The sequence below is a fragment of the Molossus molossus genome, unplaced genomic scaffold, assembly GCF_014108415.1.
Source record: "Molossus molossus isolate mMolMol1 unplaced genomic scaffold, mMolMol1.p scaffold_m16_p_1, whole genome shotgun sequence".
NCBI lineage: Eukaryota > Metazoa > Chordata > Mammalia > Chiroptera > Molossidae > Molossus > Molossus molossus.
In genome coordinates, this window is record NW_023425344.1 from 69,361,413 (window position 1) to 69,374,586 (window position 13,174).

At 35.3% G+C, this 13,174-nt stretch overlaps 1 protein-coding gene across 2 annotated transcripts in view; it reads left to right on the forward strand.

Moving 5' to 3' along the window:
* The window catches only part of CCSER1 (coiled-coil serine rich protein 1), a 723,258-nt gene that overhangs the window by 159,942 nt on the left and 550,142 nt on the right, over positions 1-13,174 (forward strand). For both annotated transcript variants that reach the window (XM_036243021.1, XM_036243030.1), the window contains exon 2: positions 9,437-10,798. In XM_036243021.1, coding sequence (XP_036098914.1) covers positions 9,478-10,798 — 1,321 coding nt within the window. In that variant the 5' untranslated portion in view covers positions 9,437-9,477. The remainder of the gene's footprint in view (positions 1-9,436; positions 10,799-13,174) is intronic.

Below are 13,174 nucleotides of genomic sequence, written 5' to 3' on the forward strand. Positions count from 1 at the left end.
ACTAATACAATTATTTTTTTTTTAACAAACAAATGCACTTTTAGATGTGTGCATCTTCTTTAAAGTGGTATATTTGTTATGTTGACATTGGCATTGCTCAGCAAATTTATCAAAATCATCGTTCGAGAATCATGCTCAGAGTCTTGGAATTTTCATAATATTTTTACTTATTTGCTCTTTGAAGTTTGGATTATCTGGTTGAAAATTTAAAACTAAGACTGAGTTCTAACCAGGTGGCTCAGTTTGTTGGAGTGTTGCCCCGTACACCAAAAGGTTGTGGGTTTGATTCCCAGTAAGGGCATATACTTAGGTTGTGGATTTGATCCCTGGTCAGGTATGTCGAGGAGGCAACTGATTGATGTTTCTCTCTCTTTCTTTAAAGTCAATAAAAACATATTCTTGGGTGAGGATTAAAAAAAACATACTAAGATTACATTGTTAAACTCGATATTTACTTAATGAAAAATTGAACCAAACTTGTAGTCAGGAAGCAGATCAACATGGTCAATAATATTATGGGTCAAAAGCAAGCTATGGTGGAATGAAATCATTTGTAAGAGACAATTTTAAAGGCGTTTGTAATATTGGCTACATCTCTATTTATTCAGTGATAGATAGATCAGATAAACAGATAGATGTATTAGTTCCAAGACCCACTGATATATAGGTACAGTAAACCTTCATATTACAGACTAGTTCAGGTGGGGTGAGGGGAGGAGGAAGGTTCATTAAAGCTGAAAGTCCTTTATAGAATAAAGTAGGTTTTCCAAGTGTGTAAGTTAAAATATTGACAAATGAATTAGTTTACTTGTTTTTACTAAAGTAGACATGTTTGTGTAATTAAAATTAAATATGTTTGAAAAGTTTAATCTCATAGAAAAGTTTTCTATATGTATTATAGTAATTTTAAATGTATGCTGAGTAGGTCTAGTAAATGCCTGCATTCATCAGTCACTATGAGTAAACAGATGCACACGGCTGGGGTGGGGCTTAGCACATGTGGAACACTGGCCAACACATGTTAAAACTGCTGCAGGAAGGCACCCCACTCAACAATAGAACCAATGACCGTGGGCGATGCTGTGTGATCACCTGTTAATCATTTGCTGAACATTATTTACAAGAGGTGACGCTTGGATTTAAATACGTAGACTGTAGTTGCAGATATGTAATATTTATTTATGTCAGTGAAATTACTACAATTTTTTCCCCAACATATGGCCTATTCGCTAAAATTTGTTAAAATTTGTTAAAGATAACAGTGAATTAATAACAAAAAATAGCCCTGGCCGGTTTGGTTCAGCGGTTAGAGCGTCGGCCTGCGGTCCTGAGAGACCCGGGTTCGGTTCCCGCTAAGGGCACGTACCTCGGTTGCACTTTGTCCCCGGCCCTGGTCGGTTGTGTGGGTGGCAGACACTCGATGTGTTCCTTTCACATCGATGTTTCTCTCTCTTTCTCTGTTCCTCTCTCTCCCTCCAACTCTACCTGAACAAAAAATGGAAAAATGTCCTCTGGTGAGGATAAAAAAATAAAAAATAAAAAAAAAATAACCTGTTAATGTAATTATAAGCAAATCTTGGTTTAAAGCATTTTATTTTCTATTTTTTTATTTTTTTCCCTGAGAATCCAAGTGTGAATCTTTTTTATTAATTTATTTTTGTTACAGATGTTTCTCCTTTTTTCCCCATTGACACCCTCACCCAGTCGCCAGCTTTGTTGTCCATGTCCATTGGTTATGCATACATGCATATAAGTTCTTTGGTTTCTCTCTCCCCTCCCCCTCCCCCCTCTTCTGAGGGTTTTCAGTCTGTACCCTAATTCCATATCTCTGGGTCTATCCTGTTCCTCAGACTGTTATGTTCATTATATTCCACAAATAAGTGACATCATGTAATATTTACTTTTTCTGCTTGGCTTGTTTTACTTAGGATAATACTCTACAGGTTCCTCCATGTCATCTCAAAGGATAAGAGATCTTTCTTTCTTACAGCTGCATAGTACTCCATTGTGTATATGTACCACAGCTTTTTTATCCATTTGTCTACTGATGGACACTTGGGCCATTTCCAGATTTTAGCTATTGTAAATAGTGCTGCTATGAACATGGGGATACATATATTCTTTCTGATTGGTGTTTCAGGCTTCTTAGGTATATTCCTAGAAGTGGGATCACTGGGTCAAATGGCAATTCAATTTTTAATTTTTTTGAGGTAACACCATAGTGTTTTCCATAGTGACTACACCAGTCTGCATTCCCACCAGCAGTGTACTAGAGTCCCCTTTTCTCCACACCCTCGCCAACACTTGTTTGATGATTTATTGATGGCGGCCATTCTGACAGGTGTGAGGTGATACCTCATTGTTGTTTTAATTTGCATCTCTCTGATGATTAGTAATGTTGAGCATTTCTTCATATGTCTCTTGGCCATTTGTATGTCCTGTTTGGAGAGGTGTCTATTCAGCTCCTCTGCCCATTTTTTAATTGGGTTCTTTGTCTTCCTTTTTTTGAGTTGTATGAGCACTCTATATATTTTGGAAATTAATCCCTTATCAGGTGTATCATTGGCAATTATGCTCTTCCATACAGGTGGGTTCCCTTTCCATTTTGATGGTTGTTTCTTTTGCTGTGCAGAAGCTTTTTAAGGTTAAAAGCATTTTAAAATCATCAGTATTACTATTCACATATGACATATGGACTGGAAATTTTGTCCATTAAATACAAAGTTCATTAAATTGAGGTCCACAAAATCAAGAGTTTACTGTACTGCTTCTCTAATATTCTTTTATTTTTCATTTTAATCTTTTATTTAAATTTATCTTTAATCTGTTTCAGATTAACTCAGGAAATGACAGTATTATTCTACCAGTAGACAAAATTAGAACTTCCAGCTGAGAGAGGTTGGTGAAATTCTAAACTAAATTAAAATACATATGCTGTGAAACAGCACAAGTATTATTAATTGTTCATCATAAATAAATTATAGTTATTAAGCACTTACCATGGGCTAGATCCTGTTTTAAGTGCCCTTTTTGCATTTACTTATTTGATCCTCATAAAAATTCTTTAAGACAGTGCAATAAAATTCTTTATTCTCAGGCTCAGAGTTTAAGTAACTTTTTAAGCCACTCAGCTCTTATGTGTAAAGATGAATTCAAATTTAGACAGTCTTTCATTAGAATCTGCATCCGTAACAGTTATGCATTCACTTGTGCGTAAATTCCAGAATTTGCAATATTCTTTCCAATACAAATGTAGTCTCATTATTTACTTAAGCCTGGTAACACGGAGATATGGGTTTTAGATGTCTTTCTTCTGTCACTACTAACTTCTGTCTAATCCTGGCCAAAATCTAATCTTTCTTGATTTATGTCTCTTCTTTCTCTGTTGTCTCTTCTGGTCACTAAAGAACTAAGATCATATCTGTCTGGTTCTCAAGATTCCATGTCTTGTTAAATATGTATCACGGCCCATGTTCTTCCATTAATTCAGACAAGGAACTCATTTGCTTCCCTAAATTCTGCTAGTAGAATAATCTCTTTGAAATGAATTCTTCTTTCCTGTGGTAACAGTTCCCATTATCATGCTAATTTGGCATCTCCCTCTCTTTCTCTTTTTGCTTAGGAGATTGATTTATACAGAATCAGGGTAATCCGTCTCTGCTTATATACCATCTTTAGGGTCAAATCATTTTTAGTAGTCACATAAAAGTAGACATTTCTGATGTAATAAATCATTTGTTTGGGCTATTTGCTTGTTTATTTTTAAAAATAACAGTGTACTCAATGTGGTTAAATTATAAGCAAATTTAATAAATATTAATTAAACACACCCAATCAGTTGTATGATTTCTGCTTTAGGCTGACAATCTCATTCTCTTCCCCGTGACCAATCACCCACATGATCATGATCAGTCATCCTTTTAATGTGTCTTATATGCTGTCACGCTCCTAGCTGAGTGGCCCTTGGTCATGTGCAGATGATTTATCTCTTAAACATGCTTTCATTAGTTTCCGATTCATGTAAGGGAAAACAATAAAACATTTTGGAAATACATTTAAGGGTAAATTGCACCATAAAGTATAAGAATGTTGAGGTGAAATTGCATGGCCTTTGTAATATAAAAAGTCTGAAAGGCTTTCCAGCTAAATTCTAACCACATAACAGGTGTGAGCCTCATTTAAATCTGTGACATATTTAGGTTAAGATTGTTTTGGAAATTGCTTCAAGCTGTTATCCTATTTAATTTTGATAAAAATTGATCAGTGCCCTCTGATATGTTTACATAAGATTTATTTCCTGCCACCACTATCTTAATGTTGAAAAATGTTTACCTAAGAGAGTATTTGGTTTCTGTGAGTTTTCTTTTATCATGTGTCATAGGTTTTCTCTTTAGCATGGTCATTTAGGCTTTACTGAGTTATTTTCTGAAATCTTTTCCGAGAAAGAGTAGAACTGGGACAGAATTATCTCATTCAGTATTTCTCACAAATATTTCAAATATTGATCATTGTTTTTAAATTCCAGTAAAAATGTATACTTTGGGGAGGTTCATCATAAGGAATTGGAATACTGACCTCAGTTTATAGATCCCCCCTCCAATATTTTTAGGTGATTTTTTAATAGAGGGTTTGGGACAGGTATGAAGAGTAGTTCACTTTCATACTCTATGTATGTGCTACTCCACCATGCTCCTGCTGTTTGAATGCATTTCATCAAAAAGGAAGAAACTGAAAATATACTCTATACCAGGCAGAGTGTTAAGTTTCTATGTTACACCTTCTCATCCTTAAAAGATATCACTATAAAATAATCGCTACCAATGTTCTGGTTCATGCTACTAGAATGTGGCAGAGCTTAGATTTGAAACTTTCTTTTGGCACATTGCATGTGTGTGTTAGAGGTGTGTTTTGTTTAGTTTTGCTTTTTCATAAAATGCCATCAGTTTTGGGAGACAAACAAAGGATATTTAGGACTCTCTCAGAAATGGACATCAGGTGACTCAGTCACCGTGGGCTCATAGTGAAAAAATATGAGGGTTGTCAGAATTCCAGGGAAATATTTTAAAATGTTGGGAAAGGATAAGGTTTTGCTTCTTTTATCTGCACAGAAAGACATACCTGTTTGTATATATAGTAATCAGTTTCCCAGATGATAGCTCGGAAACCCTGCAAGTTTGTTTTATGTCTTTGGGTGATGCCTTTGGAATCATGGAAGTCTTTTTATCTTTTTTCCCAGTATATATTACTTTCTTAATGGATTTTACTTTTACTGTAATTTTAAACAGGTAACTTATTAGCAATTCATATAACCTCTTTAGCTAGAATCCAGATCTTCCTCAACCATGCCAAACAAGAAATTCCCCTCATTTTATTCAGAATAGATCCACCATATGATGTTGCACTCTGTCAAGGGGAATGATAGTGTTTACTTAGAGATCACTGAATAAAATACTTTCTGGGAGTTTTTTGTTAAATCCTGGTGCTAAAGAACAAAGGATACTGTTTCTTCAGTTGAGATCACTGACTTTCACACCACTTCTAATAGGGTCAGTAGGCATCTGTTTAGTGACATTGCCTACAAGTCAAGTCAGTATTTTTTGCTTATTTATACAGCTTAAAAGGTATAATTAGGAGATTCTCTTCTTGTATAATTAATGTGCTTTTCCGAAGAATATAATATTTATGGTTGTAAAAGCCCCTGGACAAGCCCTGGCTGGTTTGGCTCAGCAGTTACAGCGTCGACCTGCAGTCCAGAGAGACCTGGGTTCAGTTCCGGCTAAGGGCACGTACCTCGGATGCAGTTTGTCCCCGGTCCTGGTTGGTCGTGCAGGTGGCAGCCACTCGATGTGTCCCTTTCACGTCAATGTTTCTTTCTCTCTCTCCCCCTCCCACTCTATCTGAACAAAAAAATGGAAAAAAATGTCCTCGGGTGAGGGAAAAAAAAAAAAAGCCCTGGAGAGTAGGAAGGTCTAGTCCAAACCGTATACTTTTAGGACCTGTTATGTTTGAAGTGACTATGACTTTTGAACCAAGAATCATTAGAGGAAAATTGAGAAAATATTTTTATATTCTCTGATTTGGAAATTTATAAAAAATGCATGGAAATATACACACAGTTTAAAAGTAATTGTTCTACTTATAATAAAATTGTAATAAAAATAAAATTAACATGTTGTAATGTTATATTTGCCTTTCATTAATAATTGAAGTTGATGCGATGATATACTGTTTATTAAACTTGTTCATATATTAGCAGATTTTAGATTATTGAATAATATTGCAGTTCAAAATGCTTTCAATTAACTTATGAATCTCTAAGAGTTATAATTCAGCATTATGAACCTCAGATTATAGGACTTATTTATGGTAGTGAGACAGAAAATATGTTTATGTTTGAAATACTGATGTGTTCAAGTTAAAACTTCATTTTCTGAAATCCATTTATCCTATAGATATTAATTTTGTATTATATTAGGCATTGGGGATCTCAAAGCAAAGCAGTGATGGTCTTCACTACAAAGAAATACACCCTGATGGTGTGGCTCAGTTGGTTGAGCATCATCTCATGCACCAAAAGATCACCAGTTGGATTCCTGGTCAGGGCACATGCCTGGGTCTTGGGCTCAGTCCTTGGTGGGAGACATGCAGGAGGCAGCCAATCTATGTTAAGCTCTCACATCTATGTTTCTCTCTCTCTCTCTCTTCCTTCCTCTCTCAAACCAATTAAAATATATTTAAAAAATTAAGGTACAATAGTAAGTTAGATAAATAAACAGATGTTTTCTATATAAAATAATACTTCAGAATTCATAAAGGAGTATTACATCTAATGTGGAAAGGGGGGTCAAGGCTGGCATCCTGGAAAGGGTGATGTTATACACATAGGAATATTGCCACATCAGAGTTCCAGGAAGGGCATCTCGAGCAAGTGTACCCACATCTGCAAATACCCAGAAGGTGAAAGTGGACAGAAAATGGAAAGTACAATAAATGCAATTAAAGAATGAAATGTGAGGAGGGGAATAATGAATTTGGAGATGTAGAGAGCATCCAGACCTTAAAGGGTCTCTCTAAAAAATATGGATAATTTCAAACTATAGATATTTTATCTGTCTCTTGCTTAGCTGGAAGCTCTTAGTAGGAAATAAAGAACTTCATTTAAAAGACTATCAGCAAAGTAAAATCTAATAGATTTTATATTCATTCCATTCAATATCTCTTAGAATCTCCATGATGTTTTATTTAAAGAAATTATGCAAACATATGAATAGCTTAAATGGAATATTTGTACCCAACTGAAGCCTGGTCATTTTTATTAAGTACTTAGAAAGAAGAGTAATTATTATAATATGTTTTTTGAATTTTTTAATTAATTTAATTTTTTGATACTTAGTAAAGAGATATGGAACCGAGTCAGTCTTATGTTTTTAAATGCTGATCCAAATGCAAGAAATACTAAAAAAAAAGGTCAAGACATATGTCAATACACATAAATTCTGATTTTCAATAAAAATGATAAATATCTTGACTTTAATGTGTTGAAGGCCATAGGTTCACCACCAGCTTCAAATCATTATAGTTGGTAATTCCCTAATTAGAGCCAAATCTTCACTGGGCATTTGATGGAAGTAAATCTTGCATATAAATGAAAAAATCACAGCTGAGGATGATGTTAATTAAAGCATTATCAAGACTGAAATAATGAAAATAAAGTATTATATTTTGTGTCAACTTTGAAAAATTTAAGCTGGGAGGAAAATGAGATATTTTTAATTTGTGAAAGACTTCAAGATCTATAATATCTTTGTTTATATATTAAGCTTTTTTCACCCAAAGCCTTACAAGCATACTAAAATATATTGGTAGTGGTTCATACTTAGTTTGACTTAAATTCCAATTCAATGAGTACAATTAAAAATCATCCAAAAATCATATAATGTTAAAGTGCTACATTTTCCATTATGTGGAACAAAATATTAGATATATATGAATGCATATCCGGAAGAGAAAATATTTTCCATTTTGGTCACACACTTCTTTAAGGACATGAAACTCTTTTACTTTCTCAATCTTATATCAGTAAAGATGATAAAATGGAGGGCTTGTCATTTTATGTAGTATTCGTAATTGTTTAATTTTGGTTGCAAGAAGCAACAAAATGAAACAGAGCCTCAATCAAGTTGATAGAAGGGGTGTGTACATGATAGGTAAGGTATTAGGTAAAATTTAGAAACAAAGCAAAACAAAAGAGGAAACAAATTGTGACATATTATGAAAACAAGTGAAAATAGCAGTCACCAGAATAGCAAGGTTGACCACACAACTAGGAATCCCCTACGTGGAAACATGTCTGGGCCTTGAGCAGCACAGGTTCTCGGCTCTGCCTTCGTTGAAATCAGTGCGTACCATGCTGGTTATGAGCTGACCCTGTGGTTAGATAAGGCTTATTAGCTTCCTACTCCTGCTTGTACCACTTACTGGCTAAGTGACATCAGGCAAGTTACCTTTGTGCTGAAAATATCCATAGTAATATCAATACTCAGAAGCATTAAAAGACATATAATCTGTATAAAAGTCCTCGGTACATCAGCATTGATGAACTATAGCTGCTGCATTCTCCTCTTCCTTGTTCTTCTCCGTCGTCAGTTCCCTGGTATTAATATGGTTCAGAACTTTTCTATGCTTCTGCTCCTCTGTCTATATTTTTGTTTCAACATTACCAGTTGCGTTAGCTTTCAATCAAATCTTGTCTTCAGCTCATAGTAGTGGTTTTATTGTAAATTTATCTTGCTTGTAACTCCACACTGTAAGCTTTGTGGTTTTGTCGTCTCTGCCTATGGACTTATTATCTCTAAACATCTGAAATCAAATTCCAAGGGGAAGAATACATCCTAATTGTTTATTCTTTGAGTGGAGCTTCTAGTATCAGGTCAGACCTCAGGCTGGTCTGTGATTGTGTTAAGTTCAGGTAAATAACTTGTTGAATCCCATGGTCTAGCTAGTGCTGGCTAAGAGAGGCAGGGGTGGGACATTTTACCCAGAGGGCAATGATCATATCTACCACATGCCTACTACGTCTAAACAAACAGACATGAAAAGTTAAGATTAAACAATTTATCAAGTTATAGAACTAGTATGAGTAGTAAGGTTGGATCTTGCATAATGATTTTGTGTCTCCAACTCAACACTCTTTTGAACAGAGACTTTATTCCTTGCAATGGTGTAACTTTTGCACCATTATAAAATCACTATGCAAAATATTCAATAATTCTGCTACTTACAAACTTTGCAATCCTTAAGTATTAGAATTGTATTATTTATTGTTTTAACATAAATCTAATTGCATTCTATATCTGAAGAACAATGATTTACTTTAAAATGTCTTATTTATAATGGAATCCTATTGACTTGTTCTTTTTCTCTTAACTTTTCCCAGGCTGCTAAGTTGGCTATCACAGTGCAAGTTTTGGAGTCCCAATGGGGGACTCTGGATCAAGACGATCTACCCTGGTCTCTCGGTTGCCAATATTCAGAAGAAGTATTAGCAGAAGACATGATTCTCTTCCTTCTTCACCCTCCTCCAGTAATGCAGTTGGTGTCCACAGTTCCTCCCCTTCCAGCACTAACTCAAGCTCAGGTAGTACAGGTAAACGCAGGAGCATATTTCGTACCCCTTCCATTAGCTTCCACCATAAGAAGAGCAGTGAATCTAAGCAAGAACCTACCAACCAGAACCTTAGTATTTCAAATGGTGCTCAACCTGGTCACAGCAGTATGCAAAAACTGAGTTTGGAAGAACATGTTAAAACCAGAGGGAGACATTCTGTTGGTTTTAGTAGTTCACGAAATAAGAAGATAACGAGATCTCTGACAGAGGATTTTGAAAGGGAAAAGGAGCACTCCACTAATAAGAATGTTTTTATAAATTGTCTAAGTTCTGGCAAAAGTGAGGGGGATGATTCTGGATTCACAGAAGAACAAACCCGCCGTTCTGTTAAGCAGTCAACAAAGAAGCTGCTTACTAAATCCTTTTCATCTCACTATAAATTTTCTAAGCCAGTTCCACAGAGCCAGTCCATTTCATTGGTACAGCAGTCTGAATTCTCATTGGAAATTACACAGTACCAAGAGCGAGAACCTGTATTAGTAAGAGCTTCTCCATCTTGTTCTGTGGATGTAACAGAACGGGCAGGAAGCTCTTTACAATCTCCATTGCTTTCTGCTGATCTTACCACAGCTCAGACACCTTCAGAGTTTTTAGCCTTGACTGAAGATTCGGTGTCCGAAGCAGATGTGTTTTCTAAAAGTGGAAGCATGGCATCCCACTGTGACAACGTTGGCCACAATGATTCTACCTCTCAGATCTCTCCCAATCCTGCTGCTGTCACAAAGGCAACAATAGACCGGATGGGAACTGTTCCCTGTGCAGTTATGTCTCCTGGGAAATACAGGTTAGAAGGACGATGTAGCATTGAATCTAATTCCTTACCAGAAACCTCTGCTGCTAATCAGAAGGAAGTGTTATTGCAAATTGCTGAACTCCCTGTTATGAATGGGAGTGACTCAGAGACTCACCTATCAGCAGATGCTAAAGGAGAAGAGCATATGGTGTTACAAAACGGTGATACAATGTTGGTGACAAGCTCCCCAAGGAAACTTGGATTTTATGAGCAGCATAAAGCAATAGCTGAACGTGTTAAAGGGATCCATCCTGTATCTGATTCAAGGATAATACCTTCTTCTGGTGATCGTCATATTTTTAACAAAACATATGGATATGATGCGAATCCTGTCAAAGGTATGCTGATTTTCTTTGTAAGATAAATATAAATTGTAATCTTATTATAGTCATTCAATGTTCTTATTCCATCTCATTAATTGAAACCACATTTTCCTTAGTTTTTACTCTAATATTCTTTCCTGTTTATAATCTGAAAAAAATTTTCTACTTGATAGCTTACATTTTGCTGAAAATGTAGCTCAGCAGTATTACTCATTTTTCTCAGTTCAGTTATCCAGAATATGACCCTCAGAAGAAAGTGGAAGGAAGAAGAATGTGGCTTTATCTAGAACAAGGACTCTTTTTCAGAGTTTATGTAGAGTCCCAGTGTTCCTTAGTTAATGAAATGGATATATTCCACTACTACTACTACTCTTACTAGTTCTACTATGGCTAATTCTCCAAACACGGAATGATTTTTATGTTCCGTTGACTATTCTGTGCTCTTTGGATACATTAAATCATTTAATCCTCAAGTGATTGAAATCATATGATATATCTAACTAGTCCCTCCATGATTATGACAGTTTCAAACTTTTAAATGCATGAATTAATTGTTCAGTGATATTGTATAGCTTAATATTTTTCACATTAGATATAAGATCAGTTTTATGTATCTGCCTACGTTTTTGTTTTGTTTTCTACTTATTTTGTTTATTCTGCATGTTTATAATTATAAAATAAAATTCTCTGACCCAATAAAACTATGCAATAATTATCCTCAATTATTTTCTTTTAAAAAACTTTTTTAAAATGAAAAGAACATAGGAAAGTACAAAGAAGGAAATAAATTACTCCTATTCTGTCAGAATTACCAAATATTAACATTTTGGCATATTTATTTCTGGACTATTAGCTATAGCTACATTTTTAAAATTATATAAATTGTTTATTTTTGATTGAATTTATTGGGATGACATTGGTTAATGAAACCATATGGGTTTTAAGTGTACATCTTTAAGATGTATCCATAAGATACATCTGCATACTGAATAGCGAGCTCACTACCCAAACTCAAGTCTTTCACTGGCACCATTTATCCTCCTTTTGCTCTCCTCCACCTCCCCCACCCCCCTTTCCCTCTCGGAGTCACCATACTGTTGTCTGTGTCTGTGTGTTTTGTTACTTAATCCCATTACATTTTCCATTCAGCCTACCAAACTACCTTCCCTTACAGCTGTCAGTCTGTTTTCTGTATCTATGAGTCTGTTTCTATTTGTTTTTTGTTGTTGTTCATTAGATTTCACATATAAGTGAAATCATATTATATTTGTCTTTCTCTGACTGGCTTATTTCACTTAGCACAATACTCTGCAGGTCCATCCATGCTGTCACAAATGGAAAGATTCCTTTCTTTTTTATTTTTATATATTTTTTTCTTTATTGATTTTAGAGAGAGAGGAAAGAAGAGGGAGAGAGAGATAGAAACATCATGAGAGAGAACATCGACTGGCTGCCTCTTACATGCCCCCCCATTGGGGATTGGGCCCACAACCTGGGCATGTGCCCCCACCAGGAATCAAACTGGCAACCTCCTGGTGCATAGGTCGACACTCAACCACTGAGCCACATCGGCTGATTTCTTTCTTTTTTATGGCCAAATTATATTCCATTGGTTAAATGTACCACAGCTTTTTTGTTCACTCATCTACTGATGGTCACTTTGGCTTCTTCCAAATCTTGGGTATTGTAAATAACACTGCAATGAACATAGGGGTGCATATATTCTTTCAAATTAGTGTTTTGGGTTTCTTAGGATATATTCCCAGAAGTGGAATTGTTGGGTTATAAGACAGTTCCATTTTTTATTTTTTGAGGAAACTCCATACTGCTTTCCACAGCAAATGCACCAATCTGCAACTCCACCTACAATGCACTAGAGTTTCCTTTTCTCTACATCCTTGCCCATAGTTGTTGTTTGTTATTTATTGATGATAGCAATTCTGACAGGTGTGAGGTTATATCTCATGGTAGTTTTAATTTGCATTTTTCTGATGGTTTGACATTTAGTATCTTTTCATATGTCAATTGGCCATGCGTATGTCCTCTTTGGAGAAGTGTCTATTCAGGCACTTTGCTCATTTTTTAATTGGATTGTTTTCTTGGTGTTGAGTTGTGTAAGTTCTTCATAAATTTTGGAGAGTCACCCGTTATCAGATATATCATTGCTGAATATGTTCTCTCATTCAGTTGGTTGTCTTTTCATTTTGTTGATGGTTTCCTTTGCTATGCAAAAGCTTTTTAGTTTTATGTAGACTCATTTTTTTTTCTTTTGTTTCCCTTGGCTGAGGAAATATATCAGAAAAAGTATTACTATGAGGAATGTCTGAGATGTTATGACATGTTTTTATCTAGGATTTTTATGGTGTTGTGACTTATATTTAAGTCTTTAAT